This window comes from Tasmannia lanceolata, unplaced genomic scaffold (genome assembly GCF_043159265.1).
Source record: "Tasmannia lanceolata isolate RefF3 unplaced genomic scaffold, GAP_Taslan_0.1 ptg000007l, whole genome shotgun sequence".
Taxonomy (NCBI): domain Eukaryota; kingdom Viridiplantae; phylum Streptophyta; class Magnoliopsida; order Canellales; family Winteraceae; genus Tasmannia; species Tasmannia lanceolata.
The window spans coordinates 4,364,475-4,386,193 of NW_027518684.1; the positions used below are offsets into that span (position 1 = coordinate 4,364,475).

The window sequence follows — 21,719 nt, forward strand, 5'->3', positions numbered from 1 at the left end:
TTGGAAGAAAAAGGAGAAAGTGAAATGAACCAAATATTTTGTCATTTATTTTTGCATGTCATGGGATTCGTGCTCACTTCCTTATTTTCATGGGCACGTGTCACAACAAAGCCAGAGCAATGCAAGGGTATTCTCGTAATTTCAGTAGAAAAAGAAACAATCAAAACATATCCAAACAAACGAACCAAGCTTGCCAGCTTTTACTCTAAATAATCAAAAGTGACATTACTATCCTCCTCACCAAGATTGTGTCTGAAGCAAGACCACAGAAATTCAAGGGTATTTTCGTCATTAAAGGGCATTTTAGTCACTTCAATGTTGAAAAGATTTTAATTATTTCAGCCGAAATAAGGAACGTTTCTTTTGGAGAATAATAATCGAATTAAAGAAATAGGAAATCCATCAATTACACTAACAGCAAACCAAAATAATGCTTAAAATAATAATAATAAATGAATAAAAATAATGAAAAAGACTGGAAACATTTTTTATAGGCAGTGATATTGACACTACCATGTTATAATGATCGCACGAACTCAGCTTCTCTTTTCCATTTTAAGAAGTTTTTTAGGGCTTTTTGGGGACTGTAAAACCTGACAGCTGTTTGACTAATAAAAGGCAAGATGAGTGTGTGTGATTATCAAAACATTATAGTGCCGATATTAGTGAGCTTTTTATATTGTCATGTGCAACCGGGAGAGGTTTTTAAAGGGTTTCAAAAATGGCGTCAAAAGATATCAATTAAAAGGTGTAGAGAAACAAAAAAGAGTAAAAAAAAAAAAGGAAAATCAGGAGAAAATTTTTTGCCTGGTAAAAACCCACCAGTTTCCCCCCTTTGTCTTCTGGTTTAGATCGGTCTGTTCTTAGCGGACTTACATCGTTTCCCCACAGAGGGAAAAAAAGGGAAAAAGGGGAGATAAGAAATAAAAAAATAAAAAAACTAGCTGTTCTACATGAGGATCTTTTCACCTTAGGAAAGGGAGTTTCGACGAATCGATTCGAAAATAGGAAAGGGGTTGAGATAGGATAGGGCAATTAATGTTGCTGATTTTTTGGTTTTGATCGTAGTTTTGAGGGGGGTTTGGGGGATTTTTTGTGTTTTTTGTTTTCTTTTAAGTTTGAGGGTTTGGTGGCTTATATTAGGGTTGTGATTTGTACCCGATCATGGCTGTTTTGGGGGATTTCCTTTGTGGGTTCAGGAGATTTTTTGTTTTGAGTGATGGATGGTTTTAGGAAAGGTGGTTTTGTGGAGAGAAATTAAGGTTTTTTTTTGGGGTTTGATGACATTTGTGAGGGTTGTGATTTGGACCCGATCATGGCGGTTGTGGGGGATTTCCTTGATGGGGTTTTCTGGGTTTTAGATTTCCGTTGTGGGTTCAGGAGATTTCCTTTTTTGAGTGATGGGCGGTTTTAGGAAAGGTGGTTTTGTTGAGTGAAATTAAGGGTTTTTTTGAGGGGTTTTAGATGCTGTCTGTTGAGAGTAGAGATGGGAGGAAGGAGTTAGGGTTATGTGTTGAAGGAGAGATGGAAGGGACCGAGCTTGAAGAAGGCGAAGCTTCCTATTATCAGGGGGATGACGCCAATATCGACCCTGACATCGCTCTGTCTTACCTTGTAAGGCTTTTTGCATGTGAATTCTATATTTAAATAGTTCCATTTTTACTTTCGTTTTGATTTGAGCCAGAAATTGGATTGTGGGTAGTGCTTGGTCAATGATTTGCATGATTTGAGGAGTTTTAATTGATGTTCAATCATTCTCTATTGATTAATGTTGAGGCTGTTGCGGTTTTTTGGTCCGGAAATTGACGTTTTGTTGTTTGATTTCCATATGAGTTAAAGTGAATTAGTAGATTGAATTGCTGTGTTTGACCAATTCTTGATCTGGGGCAAGTGGTTTGAAAAATTATTTGATGCTGTTTGGGTTCTAGGGTCAATACCTGTATTTGGTGAAATTGAAATTTGCTTCTATAGGAGGGGCTGTGCCCTGTATTATTTTTGATGTTTGCTGAATTTTCAGCTCATTACGTGTCTGAATTACTTGAATGGTAACTCAGAGATTTTAGATTACTAGGTGCAAGTTTCCCTTGTAAAAATTCATATTGCCGACTATAGGCGATGAGTTTCTAGTTAGAGTTGCTGGAAGATTAGTGCTGTTACAATGTTGGTAGTGTCCTACATAGAAATCCATTTCATGACTGTCTGGTAGTACTCTCATGCGATCATTCAGTGCATGAACATCGTGTCGGCAATGAAATCTGATTCATATTGCCTGTGGCAGGATTGTGAAATTTTGTTTCTCCAATTATGCTTACAAGTTTGGAAAAGGAAATTTCTTTGAACTAGCATGTAGCAAATTCTTAAACTAGATGGCATCATTCATTGCATAAACATTGTGCTGACAATGAAATCTGTTACATATTGCCCATGGCAGGATTGAGAAAATTTGTTTCTCCAATTATTCACGCAAGTTGGGAAAAGGAAATTTCTTTGAATCAGCATGTAGGAAATTCATAAACTACTAAAAATGCAGGGACACCCTTCTTCATAGTTTTTTTTAAAGTAACAGTTTGTTAATGGATTACCCAAAAATACAACCTTCGTCACAGTTTTTGCGTCCCATTCAATATGTTATAGGTGGTTCCTCATTTTGTTATGCTTGTTATTATGTATAAATTCATTCTAGCAAAAGAATTCTGATATATGCATTTTGTAATCTTCCCATGATGTGAGCAAGTGATTTATTTTCCTTTCTCTATTTAGGACGAAAAACTTCAAGATGTCTTGGGACATTTTCAGAAAGATTTTGAAGGCGGAGTTTCTGCAGAAAATTTGGGTATGTTTGACCTTATGTGCAGTACATACCTTCAGAAGTATATTTGGCAAAGGCCATGAAGAAAAACATAGGGTTTCTAAAGTCGAGCATTCTTAATTCCATATGAGGATGATGATGTATGGATTTATTATTATTTCACAGGGGCAAAGTTTGGTGGTTATGGTTCATTTTTGCCTGCTTATCAGCGTTCTCCTTCTATCTGGTCCCATCCGAAGACCCCGCAGAAAGTGCAGAATTACAGTGCACCGAAATCTCCTAACAATCTGCCATTAGAGGTATCTTTTTTCAAATTTTGTCAAATTACATCCTAAGAGGGCGAGCCGTGGCGCAACGGTAAGGTTGCTCCATTGTGACATGGTGGTCACGGGTTCGAGTCACGGAAACAGCCTCTTTGCAAAGCAGGGGTAAGGCTGCGTACATCTAGCCCTTCCCAGACCCCGCAATGACGGGAGCCTTGTGCACTGGGCCGCCGCCCCCCTCCCTTTTTTTTACATGCTTATTATTCTATTGGAAAAGGAAATATATGGCCGGAATTTGGCTGGAGCTGTTTTTGATTAGTTGAGCACTATGGATGATGTATCTTTGCAGGGTTCACGTCAGAACCATTTAACTCAAACAAGTGCATCCCACTCTGTGAGGTTATTTCCAGCTTCTAATAGTGCGCGGCCTATTTCAGCAATTCCAAGCGTCGATAACTCAGCTAAAAGAGAGTTGGTTATATCCACTTCACATGTTGCTGGGGACTTAACTCCCAAGAATGATTCTGGTGATAAATCTGCTAATGCAACCGATCTGAAGACACTGAAGGTTCGCCTTAAAGTGGGACCAGACAATGTTTTGGCCAGAAAAAATGCTGCAATTTACAGTGGTCTAGGTCTTGATAATTCCCCGTCTTCTTCACTTGAGGAGAGCCCTGATGGAAGTAGCGAGTTGTCTCCTGATGTTCGAGATGCATGCGAAGAATCTCCCATGACTGTACTTCGGGTAAACTTTTTCTCTCTGTTTTTTAATCTACTTCTATTTCTATCTATGATTTGTGGACACAGACCTGAGTGTCGCCTGTCGACACAGATATGGAGTGTCGGACATGGCAAACCCCTAAAATTTAGAAACGGGGACAAATCAAAAATAGAAAGTATATATAATCATGATATACGGATACAGATTTGTGTGCCAAGTTTCGACACAGATACGAGGTGTCTGACATGGCAACCCCTAAAAATCTAGAAACACTAGCACCCCCATACATGTACATACATATAAAGTTATGTATACTTATACTTCTAGCAGTACATTTAAAAGTGTCGAAAGGAGTGTGGACACGTGTGTCATGTCAGACACGACAGGACATGTGTGTCAACAATAAATTCAAAGTGTTGGCTAAATCATAGATTTCTATCCAAAGTGAGTTAATGGGTTCTTGTTTTGTGACAAAGCAGATTATGACAGCATTTCCCGTTTCTGGTGGACTGCATTCGCCTCTTCTGGACAGTATTTTCGGCTTGACAAAAAAGGAAAAACCTTTTCCTAAAGACAACAAACCTTGCTTTGTCCGTAAAGCTATCCAGGAAATTCCGACCAAGTTAGCGGACGAGCCTCCATCTGTAAACGACATGAAAAGGTTTGCAGAAAAGAAACTGAGATCCAGTGTGAGAAATGGGAGGTCTATGGGAATGAAGAGTGCAAAAGATAAGTTTGTGGAAGATGACATGAGTTCTCTTTTAAAGAAGGAAATAGACATTGAGACCCCACTAGGCAGAGAACTTGTTTCTAACGCATTGAAAATTGCTAATGAAACAGTAGAGGGACAAACCAGTGGTGAGACATTAAAAGGTACTGGTCGGGCATTTGATCTTTCCAGGGAATTGAATAAGGGTGCGACGAAGGACAAAGCCTTGCCATCTGATTTAGTGAAAGAAGAAGGGTGGGAGTCAAGTGCCATCCAGGATACTTACAAGACGGGCAATTTGGGGAATGAGATGGTGCCTTTGAAAGGGAAGCTGAGTTCAAAGACAAGTTCGGCCGAGAAGATATGGGATGAGAAAAGAGAAATTGGTCATAAGGAGTTTTCATTTGATCGAAAGAAAGATGGGAGATGTGACAAAAACAATGATACATCTAAAGCTGGCCGTGATGGATTTAAGGCAAGGAAAGATCATAGCAGTGGCCCAGTAGAGCATCTCAAACAAAAAGTTACTCAGAAAGCCATGCCATTAGAGCAAGATGGAGTAAAAATGCTGCTAGGAAAGGAGCATCCGTCAGGAAGCAAAAAGAAACCGAAGGGGAACCAAAGTAATGGTACAACAGCTTTGGATTTTCCGAAGGAAAACTCGTCGGTTAATTCTTCCACGGCATCTAAAGATAAGAAGAAAAGCTTTCAAGGGAGGGATCAGTTCCCTGAAAATAGGAGTGATTCTATGGAATATCGCAAGGAGTTGGGTAAGCCTGTCAGCCGGGATTACCATAGAGATTCTCTGGGGGACATAAAAGCTGAACCTGTGGAGGAAAAAACAAATTCATTAGAAACACATTTTAAAGTGAAGCAAAGGGACTCAAAACTTGATGTTGAGAAGGAAACCCATGGCGAAAAATTGAAGGAGAGATTGGGTAGTAAGAAGGTTGAATATCTGTCAACATCCGAGGAATACACTAAGGAACCAGCTGTTACTGCTTTGGCAGGAAATGGACCAACTTTGGAAGCAGTTACTGCACCCGTAGCTCCTGTTGTTATAGAAGAAAATTGGGTATGCTGCGACAAATGTCAGAAGTGGCGTCTCTTACCATTTGGAACAAATCCGGACCACCTCCCAAAGAAGTGGCTATGTAGTATGCTGAACTGGCTGTAAGTTCAAAACTCAAGGGTAGTTTCTATGTTTCATTCAGAAAAAGGGTAGTCTCTGTGTTTTTGATGCAACATATATGAAGGAAAAAGCTAAGAATCACAATATATAGTTAAGCTTTTTCGTATAGGATTAGTTTGTAGAGACTGAATCTTAATAATAGTATTTTAATCTGAATGCTTTCGTATTGTTACATTTCTAACTGTTTTACTATCTGCAACTGTTATCTAGGCCTGGAATGAACAAGTGTACCATCAGCGAAGAGGAGACGACAAAAGCTCTAAATGCATTATATCAAGTCCCTGTCCCAGATAGTCAAAATAATCTGCATAGTCAGCATGATGGACCTGCTTCGGGCATAGCTTTGACCGATTTGCAACACTTTGACCAAAGTAATGAACTAAGTTTGCATTCCATGCCTAGTGGTGGAAAGAAAAAACATGGATCAAAGGATGCATCAAATGCTCTTAGTCATGCGACTCCAATACACCTTCCAAACTCTACAAAAAAGAGTCAACTAGGCCCAGTCAAGGGCAGAAGTTTAAATGATTCGAACCACTACCCGCTAGAATCAAACCCAGCGAACAAAATCGCTTTCCAGCATACAAGTCAATCAAATGATTTTGGTGTGGAAAAACACATACATAAACAAAAAGAGAAGCACAAACTTCTGGATCGCTATTCGGATGGAGGTATTGTTTGTCATTTTCTGCCCTTAATATTACCGGACGTTTATTAGAAACTGGTCTTTCTTCATTGGTCTAATGCTGTCTTATTTGGAAGAAAATATTTTTATCTGTTTTGCCAATAATTACTACCATTAAAAAAAGTATTTAGGCTTGTTGTATCATAACTGCAGGTGATTATGTTGAACAAAGTGGCAAACATTCCAAAGCTAAGAGCAAGAGAGAGGCTTACCAAGAAAGCTATATAACTTCAAAGAAAATCAAGACAGATGCCTCACATTATTCTGTAGTAGAAGATTTACACTCTGAACATGATGTAAAAGGAATTGCAGTTCCCAGCTTGAGTAATGGTTTTCTGACTAAGGTATCTGGAAAGAATCCACAGAAACATGATGGTTACTTTTCTTCCAAGGACTCAAAGGGCAATAGAAGGGACAATTTACTGGCTTCAGGTAAGAATCTGAAAGCCCCGGTTCAGGTTTCTTTGAATGGTGAAAACAAAACACTATTTCGGGCCTCAGATGTGGCGAAATCTGATAAAAATGATTTTGCTGCAAAGAAGAGGAAGGTGAAAGAGTGGCAGGAGAGTCAGTCTTACTCAGAGAGTCTTTTGAAAAATGAGGTTTCTTTGAAAGAGGAAACCAGCGAAAGCGGGATTAGGAAGGAAAAGAAGGCAAGAGTGTCAAAGTCCGAGGGAAAAGAATCCAGTACAAGTAATGCAGATGGCAAAACAGATAGAAAGGGTAGGGTAACCAAAATTCTATTATCGGCAAGTAGAGACCCCCTACCTGATGAGGAAAACAGAGGTGGTAATGAGAAGGAGCACCTTGTGGGGCAATATCGAGGGAATACAATGTCTCAACGCACCCTAGACGGAATAGATTCATTGAAAAGGGATTTGGGTTATGCACAGCCTTCTATGGCAGCTACATCGAGCTCTTCAAAAGTTTCAGGCTCCCGTAGAAGTAAAGCCAACCTTCAGGAAGTGAAAGGCTCTCCGGTAGAGTCAGTTTCCTCATCTCCTTTGAGGCTTTCCAATACAGAAAACCTTCTGACTGCGAGAGGGAACTTCCTGGGAAAAGATGATGCTACAAATATAGGTATTTCGGTCTTAAGTAACCCAACAAGATGCTTAGATGGTAAAGGTGATGGTGGAAGTGATCGATCTAGAACAGGAAAGCATAAAACCATAATGAGTCACGGAGCTTCAGAACCCTTGGCATTTGATTATCTGGGGGAGCCATATGATTATCATGATAAAGGAGCTAATCAGATATCTGATAGCAAACCCAATGATAGAGTGCTTTCAATGACGTATGAGGGTATACATGGTGAGCCCTCTCCTCCTGAATTTGAAAACATCAATGTTGTGAATGGTGTCGGTGATCTCTCAGACCAGCATAACCCATATCTTAATGAACTGCGAGGTAAGGACCATGACCATAACACAGAAAAACTGAGCAATCACCGTGTTAATGGGTCTTCTCAGCGGAAGTCAGGTAAAAGTTCCTCTTCACGGTCCAGAGATAGGTACCTAAGTGCTAAATCTGATTTTGACAGAGGCAAGATTAAGGTTTCCGATTCTTTTAGTGAGAAGGAGGATCTATATCCTGCAAAGAGTGCTTATGGGGTTCACATTGAATCTCATGATCGTCCACCTCAAGATTTGAGGGATGGTAAATACAATTTTCGGGAAAAGGGCAGCATGAAGTCTGAGAAGAATTACTTAGGCAAAAAAGACTTCATCACAAATGGGTCCAATGAAGGTAGAATTTATTATCCGTCAAAGTTCGGGGTACATGAAAGTTTCCATTTGCATGGCTCTCCCCTGCCGAATAAGCAGCGTACAGATTTCAATTCCGGCAGTGGAAAATCCGATGCTATTTGCAATAAGGATGGTAAGTCTAATATGCAGGAAAAACCGCCCCAGGTGACATCTCGTGAAAATGAAAAGCTGTCAAACCGAGTTCTTTCGCATAGAACAGATGGAGCAGAATTGGTGTCAGGGATAGGAAAGCTGTTACCATCTACGGACAAACAAGAAACACAAAGTAGGGGTCCCACAGCTGTCCAACATAAGGGAGGCAGGTCAGATATATTGCCTGTTGATGTTTCCAATGGTGATGCACTTAAGGTGCCAAAACAACCAAGAAAGCCCGATAACGAGAATGGAACACATCATAGTAGTTTGAGGCAGTCCACAGCTAATGGGATTGTGGGCAAGGATCTTGATGCCCGTAGTCCACTTAGAAAGGATTCTTGTCAAGTTGCTGCTAATGTCCTGAAAGAAGCTAAGGATCTTAAACACTCAGCCGATCGTTTAAAGGTTAGTCTTTTGTCCTGTTCCTTTTATTTTTGATCTTTTGAAGCTTGATATAGTTTTATGCTTGTTCTCACAGTATTACCTGCTGTACACTTGTATGGCCTTTTGCAGAGTGGCGGACATGAACTTGAAGGTAATGCCCTACACTTTCGGGCAGCCTTGAAGTTTCTTCACGCGGCCTTACTTTTAGAACCTTCCAATGTTGAAAGTGCCAAACATGGGGATATGACTCAGTCGATGCAAGTGTATACTGATACTGCAAAGCTCTGCGAGTAAGTTTTGTCAAATTGTTAACAAGGTTTATGAGCTTATTGGCCTATGCAATATTTGCATTCTTCTGATTAATATTCTTTCATTTGTATTGCTTGTAATATTGGTATATTAGTTGTTCTGTGGAGTTATAGTTTCTCAGTTTTGAGATAATAATTATGTAGTTGCTATTGTCTTACTCTTTGATTAAGGAATTGTTTTGCTATTCGAGGCTATTGTTGATAGGGATCTGAAACAAATTTTGAAAGTTTATCAAAGAAGACACCAAGGACTGAATTCCTAAGCCCAAATTTTGATTTGGCATGAGGAGGGATGACGTGGGGCCCATGTGGGAGATTCCCTAGTCATGGTGTTTTTATTTCCATTGCCCTATTGATGGGTTATTTGGTATTTTACCTTTCAATTCACTTGACTCCACTTAATGAATCAAGAGGACCCACTCTAACCTTGCGTCCAAGGGGAAAAAGGCAACAATTTGTGGGTCTCAAGTGTCCTAGGATTATATGAGGATTTCTTTTTAGAGTTTTGGTAGTATTGAGAGTCGTTGTTGTGTTTCTTTAAGAGTCCTTGTTTATTTTACCTAGAGTCATATTTAATCTTTTGTTTACATGGCAAGATATGATTTGATTGTTCATGTTTAGATTTAGTAGAATTGGACTCCTACAAACCGACAACCACCTGGTTGTCGGATTTGATTGAGGTTATGATCCTTTGGAGATTATGGTGAATACGATTTCAGACTGTTGAAGCCATCATTTGCCTTGTTGTGTGATTCTTCAGCCCTAGGAGTGATTCCTAGGAACTTGATTGATTCTAGGTTCTCCCATTCCCTCTCTTCTTTGACTCATCAGTTTCTTGAATTCTTTGTAGTTGTGACCTCTTTGCTGATCATGAAACTATCCAACCACCACCATCTTCCTAGTTGCTCACCACTATCATCCATACCCCTTTTCATAACCCAGCTGACAACCCTAACCTTGCTCCTTCTATACCTTTTCTTGATCTGTCTATAAATCCAAGAAATCGTCTCATATCCTACACCTACAGTCTAAAGCCCCTTCTCATCCAATTGAGCACCATAAAACCCCTTCTTATTTAACCGGCCATCATAAACCAGTCCCAACCATCCCTATCCAATCACCCCAACAGTCCCATACTCCCATTCAATCAGTCCCCAGCAGTTCACCAATCGATGACTCAAACCCTTTAGAAACCTATGCTATCCCTGTTGGTCACCCCAAAACCTGTCCCTTATTTCTTTAAACCCTAGCCATTTATCCCTTAACCTTACGGCTGTGATTCAAATCAGCAGTCTTGATTCAATTATCCCTTATCAGTCCTGCATCAATTGTTATTAGAGCCAGGTTTTTCCTATGGCCACTCGGATTGGAAGGACTTAGAAATGGAAATTCAATGATTGCCAAAGAGATGAGTTACTCCTTAAGCTGAAGAGAGTCGGACATCATTAAGATTCACTTGAGGGAAGTAAGAACTTTCTCTACTCAAGGGAATGCAACAGCTAAAGAGTTTAAAGATGTTGATGGGTAGAGAGATGATGATCTTGTTGGAATTTCGGCCAGCCAGGAGGATGGTCAGCCACCTGCTTCAAACCCTAGGATGCCTACTATGGGCCGCACAAGTGAGGAATTTGGTTCCCCTAGTCATCATGAGTAATGGTGTACATGAGCTGCTGGAACAGGGCAGACCTGGCTATGTTGCTTCCATGAGAGGTATCAGAAATAAGGCATGTAGGTGTTCCTAAATCCTGATTTTGGTGGGAGATATTGACCCTTGATTACTTGTTGATAGACTTGCTGCCATTGAGGAGTATTTCGACTAGTGTGATATTATGAATGATTGGAGGGTTAAATTTGCTAGAATGAAATTGATAGGGTGCACAAAAGTACCGTGGAGGACCTTGGAGAGGAGGCTTCACACGTTAGGGCAGCTGCTAATTACCCTTTGGGAGGAGATGCGAATGATGAACTCTATGGTCAGATAGTTACATTCCGACAAGTTAAATTGCTTGTCATTGAGTATATGAGGAAGTTTGATGAGCTGTCCATTAAATGTGAGACATTTGAAGATGCAAGACCAATCCTTTCTCGTTTTAAGATTGGGTTGAGACCTGAAATTTGCAGGGAAATGGATACCATGCACATATATGATATGACAGATGCCCTCCAAATGGCCTTGAAAGTAGAGAAGAATATGAGGCAACCCAAGAAAATTCAGCACTCAATGTGAGAATACAATAGGCAGGAGAGCATCAGATATGGGAGGAGCTTCTAGGCCTGCATTCAATAGTGCTAATAACTCCAAGCCTAGTGGGTCTAGGTCTAGAGCTGCACACGTTGCTCAGTGTATTGAAAAAACTCGTTTAGCTGAATCTGCAAAGAATGACATCAATGATACTAGTTGCTTTTGATGTGAAAGGATGGGCCGTTATGCGATGAAAGTACCAATGCTCATGCTAAAGCAACCAATGTTGCAATTTAGCTTCATTTCTCGAATGGATGATCTGTCTCAATGTAACAACTATATTTTATTCATTTTTCTTCTTTGAATGGTTAAATGCATTATTGGTCACTATGCGTCTTTTTTTTTGAATGGTTAAATGCATTATTGGTCACTGTGCATCTATGCCTTTCAATACCCTTAGAAAAACTTACACATTGGCGTTGAAGAGGAGATTGATGCGACAATTGAAGATGAGGATCCTAATCAAGATGCACTGAATTCATGGATGACAATGATGAGCTACAAGACGAGCTGAATGCTTCGTTTGCTTTTGTTGTGAGGCGAATACTAACCGAGGTTTTAAATTTCAGTTTTAGTTTCGGTTTTGGTCGCCACGGAAACGGAAAGGTTACGGGTTTGGTTGGAAACTTCGGTGGAAATCCTGTAAAATCATGGAAACATATGCCAATAATAGAATTTAAAGATGCAATTTCAGGAAAGAGTAATGCTAGGGAAACAGAGTGTACCACCAAAAACGAGACCGGACAAATGCTTTGTCGCCACAATATCACAAGTGACGTGTGCCAGCCCTTAGATTTAGGAAAATCAACAAAAACAGATTTTCTTGTGCACACATGGCGCATTCTCATTGCAGGTCCCTTGCTCGGTGGTACTCCCGAACTCCATATCATTTTCCTTAAGGAAATGCTAGAATAAGCACAAATGCACACTTAGAAACCATCACAGCAAGACAACCATCCATAATGGTTTAAAAATATCGAAAACCTAACGAAATATATTCTCGCACATGTCTTATAATTAGTACATACCAAATTTCTCATGTAATTCTTATAAATATTTATACTTAATACATGCACCGCAATTTTCTTGCAATTTCATTTAAATATAACAACATACTGATATAATGTACCACTATTACATTTACAATTTTGGTGTATGCATTTTGATCATCTCGCTTTCGGTTTCTGTTTCAGTGGATGAAAACAGAAACATTTCGGCCATTTCGTGCCGGTTATAGTGGAAATTTAAAGCCATGATACTAATCACATCGAAGGAGGAAGCAGTATTGTAATTAAAAACCAGCAGTATTGCTTCGCTTTTCCTTTACCAGTTCTACATCAATTGGACTCTATGCATTAAGTCAAACTTCCAACTGTGTTGTTTTCTTTGTTGACTGTAGTTGTTTAATTTCTTAATATATTTATTGTGTTAGAGATCCTTTAACATCTTTAAAACCTTTTGTTGATCAATCTGTGTGTGAGAGCCATTTTTGTGCCTCTACTTTTTGGATTTTTCGGAACAGTTCAAATAGGGCGTCTTTTTGGGCCTATTGATAAAAGTGATTAGTTTTGTTTGAATATGGGAGGTGGCTTCTCTCAATTCTGTCAAAGGTCATTAGAGTGGTTGATGGGAGCAAGTTTTTATTGTTTTGCTTCTTCTTTGGTAAATCTGATTTGTTATTTAGATATCTTAACAATTTCTGCATTTTGTTACTATTAATTTTTACGCCTCCCATACTTTTTGTCTTTTTTCTTAGAGTTCTAAACACATGCATTAAACTCTGAGCATCGTATCCTACATCAATTGGACCCCTATGCTTCAATTTGTTTGGTATTTAAAGTTATTCCTCAGTCGTGTTTCAGAAATTCAGTCAGGCCATTATTTTTATGTTTGATTATTGTTTGTTATTTCTCTGTTATACTTGTTTAGTTCTTCATCTGGTTTCCTGTTCTTGAAATGTATTAGCTTATATTACCTGTTCAGATTTGAAGAACAAAGAAATAAACTGGAGTTAAGTGACTGTTTAGTACATGTTCCAATTTCATTATCCCTGTACTTTGTATGAAGGTAACATTATGTTATTTTAATAACACAGATTTTGTGCCCATCAATATGAGAAATGCAAAGACATGGCTGCTGCTGCCTTAGCATACAAATGCATGGAAGTCGCGTATATGAGGGTTATTTATTCTAAAAATTCTAGTGCGAGCAAAGATCGGCACGAGCTTCAAGCATCTCTACAAATTATTCCACCAGGTAATCAGAATCATGGATTTAAATTTCGGTTGCGGTTTCGGTTGGCCAAAATCGAAATTTCAGCCAAAATCCAGTTAGAAAAAAAGTATTATTTTATTCTTTCCAAGGTAATTTCGGCTGAAATTTCGGAAAAAAATTATATTTAAAAAAAAATAAAATCAATTTCTGAAATTTTGGGAAATTTTGGATTTCGGCCGAAATTTAAAACCATGATCAGAGTGACTGCCATGGTTATGCAAGACATGATTTTAGATCAGTATTATAGCTTTTCTTAAAAGGTTTATCGAACTGGGGCAACTACCTTTCCTCGGACACCTTGACTACTCGTTAAGTGCATGATATTGCCGGGCTTTGTGACCTTAATCTCTGTTGGATGCTTGTGCCACTTTTCTTATCCTTTTTGAACTTCCTTCTATAAAACAATTTTGTTGCTATCTTTTTCTTTTTCAAATTAGTATTACTTGATTGATTTGGCATAATTAATAGCTGCTACTTATTTATCCTGGATTCTGAGTAGTGATTAATAAAGTATACATTTTGATCTTGCAGTGGTTGTTCCTTTCATCTTTCATACCACTTTCTTGATGAATTCATTCCTACTATAATTACTATGGGAAAATTTTTCTGTTGGACATAAAGAAGTTCTGGTCAAATCTCTTGACAGGCATGCATACTAATAATACTTCTAATAATAAGAAAAATAGATTGATTTTCCGGTAACCAGCGGACATCCCTCTATTGGATGGACTATCATTCGGTGGTCCTGTATTGGCCCGGCAGCAAGACTGTGGTCTTTGTTGCTATTGTCTGGCCGCTGGATATTGTTTTCCACTCTTAGAAATTAACCCATGGAAGGAGGGTATTTTCATTGTTTCCATAAAATGGTTTTTTGTGCAGCGGTTTGATAGCTTTTCCCCCCTCTTTTGAACATGTGGCACATGTCGATTGGGCCCTGTTTTTGGTGTTTCCCTGGTGACTCGCTAATGATACTAATCGTTTTGGCCATGTTACACGGATTCTTCTTGATGGGTAAAGAATCCGTGTCGGACACGTCTCGGATTCCAATACTTCATGATTCTTTGAAACACTTTTAGATCTCTCTTATTTGGTTTTTACTTTTTTTTGAAAGGCTACTTCCACAACTTTACAATTACCGCATGTTTTGAGTTTTACCCATCCTAATAGTAAGTTTCTTAAATAGAAATAAAACATCATATCTTCTTTGCCTATTAAAATTTTCACTATATTAATTGTTATAATTATATTATTATGTAAAAAATTAAAATTTGAGAATTGTTTAAAGTATTTTAGTGGATCCATGAATCGTTCTTTTTGAGGTGGCACATCTAACCCAAACCATTGAGGTTTTATAGCCTTTCATCGTGTCGGTGGAAATTTAAAACCATGCTGGAAACTAAGTTGTACATACAGTTTTAAATTTCACTTTCGGTTTTGGCTGGAAATTTCCGTGGAAATCCCACAAAATCATGGAAACATATGTAATATTAGGATTGTATCCTGTTCTGCTATCTGTAATAAACTGTATGATGGCTTTTACCATGGACTTGATTTGCCGCTATTATTTATTAGGTGAGTCGCCATCGTCGTCTGCTTCAGATGTTGATAACTTAAACAATCATGCAACATTGGATAAAGTTGCTTTGACCAAGTACGTTAATTATCCTCAAGCTACTAGCAACCATGTTATTGTTGCTCGCAATCGCCCGGGATTTGTGCGGCTGCTCGATTTTGTAAGTTCACTTCAATAAAATAGTTTCTTCTTTCTTCTTAACATACTTCTATAAAAATCGGCCAGAGAGAACCTTCCGTCATGTAACACAATTTTCTTGTTTTATTTTATTCGTATGCGCTATATATGAATATAATAAACTTTTCAATTATATCCGAATTTAAAACCCGAATAAACTACTCAACAAAGCATGCATGTATTTTCTCAGAACGGTGAATGTTCTCTTCTTAGTAATCAAATTCAGAGGCACTTATGTTAACATTGCTATCATATGTACAACAGCATATTTTTGGCAATACATGTGAGGTTGATCTCCCTATCTAATGAATAAATAGTACCCAATGACCATTAAAAAGTAGAGAACTGATATTGACACTACCATGTTTTAATAATTGCACAAACGCAGCCTGCCTTTTCATTTTTATTGGCTTCTGAGAGATTTTTGAGAACCGTAATAGCCCATTACAGCTGTTTAAATTTTAAATAGTAAAAGACAAGATGAGTTAGTGCAACTATCAAACCATGGTAGTGCCAATATCAGTAGCCTAAATATTCTTTTTTTTTCTTGTTAGTGGAACCTATGGACATACTCCCCTAGTGGCTGGGGTATTCAACTCTGAAGTCAATTATGACTTATTCATTGATTCACATTAAAAATTTTGGGCACTGCAAAAATTAAGAAAATGTGGTATATTTATTTGTGGATGTCTGGCCATTCTGCCCATGCACATTTTGGTTTTCTTATATAAAAAAGTGCCATGAAATGTCCGGTCATTCTGTCCAGGCACACTTAATATGTTCATTTGTAAATTTCAAGCACTCACCCTGATGTTTTACTTCTGATTGGGTTTGAGTGAATAAGAGTGTCATGAAATGTGCTCGTCTGCAGGCACAAGATGCAACTTCTGCAATGGAAGCATTGAGAAAATCGCAAAATGCATTTGCGGCTGCTAGCTTGGAAGAGGCACACTATGGGACCGAGGGACTTTCCACCGTGAGAAGGGTTCTTGATTTTAACTTTCATGATGTTGAGGGACTATTACGTCTTGTACGGCTTGCGATGGAGGTTATCAGCCATTAAAATCCCAGTGACAAGATAATGTCGTCCCTGTGAATAGATCCATGTTTCTCTGGTTTATTTCCTCTGCTGAGTGGGCCATGAGGAAAAAGATGCTGAGGTGCTTCTCGCCATGCCGCAATTACATAATTCTTTTTTCAGAAGAGATGGGTTATGGCAGGCTCAGGCTCAGGCTCAGGCCCTTTTGGTACAACGTGTACAAAAGACATTGGCTTGCAGTTCAGTTTTTGTACAGTATTCTTTGTGAGCCTTCAACTGCTTCTTTGACATGTTGACCCATAAACCCAAATAACAGGAATAAGTGGGGTTTTTAACAGTCGAGCACAGCCTCTGCTAGAAGGTGAATACCATACTACAAATGGGTCCTGTATGGCTCTGTTCGATAGGAGCCAAAGAAAGGTAAAAATCAAAAAAGCAATTTGGTAACAGATCTGAAGAAGTCTGGTTTAGTTCTGCGGGCGCCATTTTTTGTGGCTTTTTGGGAAGTTTTTATACAATAGGAAATGGAAAGACAAGGTAGTTATGAAATCATATGATTTGAACCTCTGATGGATTGCTGAATGGTTTCTGTTTGATGATAGTGTGGAACTGGGGCAACTGAACTTTGCAGGCCTTGGTATGTATTGTTCCTTTCATCTATATCTGTGAGGCAGCCTTCAGTTCAATGCTGTCCAAATTTGTGATGTTTAGAAACCTTTTCTCTCTCTTTTTATGGTGCTAAATTTGTTAATTTTTTGTTTTAGCTAGTGTTATATAGCAGTCAGACTGTTTTTCTTGTTCTTCTTGAAAGGTAACTATTTTATTGATGAATTATAATTGAATTACATCATGGGGACAAGATGTCCTACTGTTGAAACAACAATTACAGTAACCCTGGCCTGCATATAGTTCCCCACCCGCACATGGCCTACATATTGGCCTCCCCTGCCGTGAGGGGCGTCTAGAACTAGGTTCTCGACCCTTCACCTGCCCCTTTATTCCTCCTCATGAGCCTTGCCCGGTCCGCTGCCTGGGGAATGACCATCTCCTCTCTTTGTGCTCCTCCTTTTGCGAGTTTTCTGCTTCATTTGCCGAACGACGCATATGCTGAAATTGAGGGGATATAGATGTCACTAATTCCTTAATTTCCATGATGACATCCGCCAATCCGTGGACCTACTGATTTATTGGAAGCCCACGATATTTCATTTGTCGAGTCCCTTTCAATGATTAAGTTGCCATTCCCATGGTTTGCGAGCCACCTCAATCCCCATAACAGTGCTCACTAAATCCCTAATTTCCATGATGACATCCGCCAACTCCCGTGGACCTACTCATTTATTGGAGGCCCATGATATTTCATTTGTCGAGTCCCTTTCAATGATTAAGTTGCCACTCCCATGGTTTGCGAGCCACCTCAATCCCCATAACAGTGCTCAGACTTCCGCTTAGTTTGAGTGGCAATACCCTGCAGGTCTGGAGTAAGAAAGAAGAATGTTTTTCTTTTTTCTTTTTGGGAATGGCCGAGATAGAAGAATAGTTCCCACTAGAATCCCTGAATAAGCCCCCAATTCATGCTTGAACTGGGTACCCTTTCAAGCTTCCGTTGAAGTTTAATTTGATCCATCCGCTCGAAGGGGGACACCACTTTGGTGCTTCGACTTGCTTCTTCTTTTCGTGAATGACGGCCTTCCAATTCTTAAGGATATCCCCTAGGCTGTAACTCGGTGCCTCCTTCCCAATACTGCTCCACGCTATAATGTTTGCTTTCACATAAAAAAACTATTCTTTCCCATTGATGCTTGAGCTCTTAAAAATACGGTTGTTTCTTTCCTTCCAAAGGTGCCAGATTACCGCATAAGGGACTTGTTTCCACATGGCTCTACCAGCTTCTCCATATGGCCCGTAACCTATGATTTGTGGACACGGACACTAGTGTCGCGTGTCGACACAGCCATGGAGTGTCGGACATGTCGAACTCCCAAAATTTAGAAACGGGGACACGCCTAAAATAGAAAGTACATATAATCATGATTTGTGGACATAGATTCGTTTGCCAAGTTTCGACACGGATATGAGGTATCTATAAATAGTGTCACACTCATTCACATACATATAAAGTTACTAACACTTCTAGTAGTACACTTAACAGTGTCTAAAGGAGTGTCGACACGTGTGGACACGGGTGTCGTGTCGGACACGACACGACACGTGTCAGCAATAAATTCAAAGTGTCAGCCAAATCATAGCCTGTAACCCCATTCAAGGATTGTCATCTTGGCAGACCTTTGGAGTGTCCACTGAAGGCCAAAACTGTTTATTATCCTCATCCATAATTGATATGAGAATGTGCAATGGACTAGAAGGTGATCCAATGATTCTTTTCCACTGCAGCAGAAAGCACACTGGCTAGGCATCTGAACCTTTCTCCTCTTCAACCTGTCACGAGTGTTTATTATCTTCCTAGCCACCCATGTGAAAGCCACTACCCTTGGTGGGGCTGGCGATTTCCAAATCCTTGTACAACAGGAGACCTCCCTTTTTCAGTAATGCCAACCTATAGCGGTCAGGTTGTTGAGCTCTGTTCTTTCATTGGCGAGAAGTCATATATATATACCTTCACAAATCTGTCCATTTTTTGCCTACACGGTTTGAAGGGTTAGGATGATCCTATGGAGCTGATTTTTTGTGGACACGGTATCTATGTGAGGGCCAATCAAATGAATGGTTTGGATCACCCAAACAATGTGGGCCTCTACTGTATTTTAAGCTAGTGTGTAGATAACTTATCTACACTTGTGTGTAGAAACCATTCTCTCTCTCTCTCTCTCTCTCTATATATATATATATATATATATATATATATATATATATATATATATATTTGTGTGTGTGTGTGTGGGTGTGTGGGATTTGCAGAAAGGCATTTCGCCGGCTGTTGCATGAGAGCAGCCCCACAGGCTCATTTTTCAGCAGATTCTGTCTTATTTATTCATCTGATGTGTCTGCTCTCGTGCAACAGCTGGCTGCGAAATGCCTTTCTGCGAAAGTCCCTATCAAATCTCTATATACATTAAAAAGAAAAAAAAAGAAATTGTGGTATTTCAAAAGGGACTCATCTGTAGAAGAATCTAACTTTTGAGCGCTCAAGTTATTATCCTCACCGCTAAGGTCTTCTAAAATGTGGTGCATCTTTAGCAATTTTTTAACTCCTCAGTTTTTGTTCTATGTATTACTCATAACCACTTACGCTTTCTGTTCTGTTGGCAGGGATCTTTGTTGTTGTTATCAAAACACAGTAATCTGGAGACTGAGTACTTTTGGTTGGGACTCATGCAACAGCACCAGCTTGCAAACATAGAGATCTTACAGGTAAATGTCTGCTTTGGTTGGTTTCCATACCAAACTATCTGAAACTTTGAATTTGGACCTCTTTTCCCTTTCAGAGGTGGGAGGGAGGTTGGTTCTGGAAAACTTAGGGGAGGTTATATGTATGTATATGTTATGTATAGGGTCATGTTAGCATTCATCATTTCGGGGAACTATGTTAGCGTTTTACCTTTGATTACTCTTTTTGGCTAGTTCTTTCTATTTGCCATCATTGTCGCGTTTCACTGTAGAGGAAAGAATCCTCCAACCAGACAGAGAGACCTTAATAAATATCTTTAAAAAAAAAAAAAGAAACATAAAAAGTATAGGGTATCTGGGTCTTGATTTCAGGCAGGTGCATGGTTGATTCTAGCATGAGTAACACCACCTTTTGTATGAATTGTATACAAGCTTTCAGATTGCTTCTTGTATTCCCCCTTCATGTATCAAATTAACATTTATCCATATTCTAATAAAAATTCAATCATTGGTCACGAAATATGTTAAATTTGGGGTATTACCTTAATCATTATTCAACTTCCGTTCCTGTAAAGCGCGCCGTGTATAATTGCATCTTTGTGGATGTATGATTTCTGTCTTCATTATTGCAATATGAATGAAAATTACAGAGTTGCAGAGGTTTTATTTCAAGGGACTTCTAAACAAGAGCCCATATGTTGCAGGATCATCTTCAAAGCCCCAAAACATCAATATGATTATTCCAGTGACCTCATGGATAATATATTTCTTTTAACTTCAAAAACTGAGTTGGGGTTTCAATTATAGTTTGCTTAGCAGGTGACTGGTTTTCATGTTATATACATCCCTTATTGCAATGTAAATGTAAATGCATATTGGGTTATTTTCCTGGCCCAATTAGTTTATTTTGACATAAATTGCGAGTAAAACAAAATTTACTCATTTTCCACTTCAAAATGGCGGCAAAATTTGTTTTACGCCTGTGTTACGTCCATAAGAAACAGAGCCTTCGTAAAAAAAACGATGAATAATGAATGCAAGGATTATATGCTTAGTGCAGGGTGCAGGTTAAGGAGAGAGGGAGTGGAGGAGAGGTAGCAATGCATTAATGGTGGAGTACATGGGTACATGTTTAGGATCTCTCTCTTTTGATGCATTAATGCATTATGTGGGAGGGAGGGAGAGTTCATAAGCAATCATTTTTGGTAGGAAGTATGGCCTTGAGAAGTGAAGGGTGTAGTGTGTCCAACTCTTTTGTGACTTACATAGTGAGAATTTGCAAGGGGGGTATGGCCTTGGGAGGGCTTGTCCTTATTGGTGGGCATTTTGGTCGTTCAAATATAACAGCTCCCTTTTTCAGTAAAAGTTTGGAAAAGATTTTTTTTACCGAAGTTCTTATTTTTCAGTTGTAGGAGGGAATTTTTACACGAGAAATGTTTTTCCGATAATCCAAACGGGGTGTTAAAGACGTCTTCTAGAGATTACATGCAAATAATTGTGAGAACTATCTAGACGCTCTACACTTATACAGGGGCATGCAAGTAACATCATTTGGTGCCAAAATCCTCTTGGGCCAAAGAGCTTGAACATTACTTCGATCCGTGCACATCCTGCGCTCAAAGAACACACGTTAGACTCTTCGACCTGTCGATCCCTACGCTCAAAGAACACACGTTAGAGGGTCTAGGAGTTTGCTCAAAGAACACACGTTAGACTCTTCGACCTGTCGATCCCTACGCTCAAAGAACACACGTTAGAGGGTCTAGGAGTTTGAACTTCGGGGAGATCCTTCGACACTCAAAATCGGCATATACAATATTAATCTAAATAGCATATAGTAGATCATAGATACTTACTTCGAGCATGGGGTCCTTTTATAGAGCCACAGTCCCGGGCAATTTAGAACTTACCTTTCTTGGAGACTTTCCCATTGGGTGACTTCCCCAATTCAGTTACCAAACATGATTCTGATTCTTTAGAATGAGTATCAAAATAAAAATAGAATCAAAATCAAAATCAAGAAACAGAATGAGAATTGCTGCCAAACACATCCTAGAATTCCTATTGAAAATCATTCTCTGTTTTTGAACGAGC

The 21,719-nt window shown here is 39.1% G+C and overlaps 1 protein-coding gene across 1 annotated transcript; it reads left to right on the forward strand.

Annotated features, from left to right (window-relative positions):
* The first annotated feature begins 707 nt into the window (after nt 1-707).
* On the forward strand, nt 708-20,145 carry LOC143881517 (cysteine-tryptophan domain-containing zinc finger protein 7-like). Its single transcript, XM_077384620.1, has 12 exons — nt 708-1,614; nt 2,761-2,833; nt 2,975-3,108; nt 3,422-3,817; nt 4,273-5,675; nt 5,905-6,365; nt 6,533-8,685; nt 8,794-8,954; nt 13,310-13,470; nt 15,061-15,221; nt 16,110-16,914; nt 19,548-20,145. Exons 1-11 carry the CDS (start codon nt 1,465-1,467, stop codon nt 16,299-16,301), a joined length of 5,445 nt encoding a protein of 1,814 aa, XP_077240735.1. The 5' UTR covers nt 708-1,464; the 3' UTR covers nt 16,302-16,914; nt 19,548-20,145.
* Nucleotides 20,146-21,719: the final 1,574 nt, after the last annotated feature.

Excerpts from the sequence above, each read along its gene's own strand:
- LOC143881517 (XM_077384620.1), top strand. The coding sequence starts at position 1,465 with ATGCTGTCTGTTGAGAGTAGAGATGGGAGGAAGGAGTTAGGGTTATGT. Across the intron at positions 1,615-2,760 it reads ACATCGCTCTGTCTTACCTT|GACGAAAAACTTCAAGATGT; the intron begins GTAAGGCTTTTT and ends TTCTCTATTTAG. Across the intron at positions 8,686-8,793 it reads ACTCAGCCGATCGTTTAAAG|AGTGGCGGACATGAACTTGA; the intron begins GTTAGTCTTTTG and ends GGCCTTTTGCAG.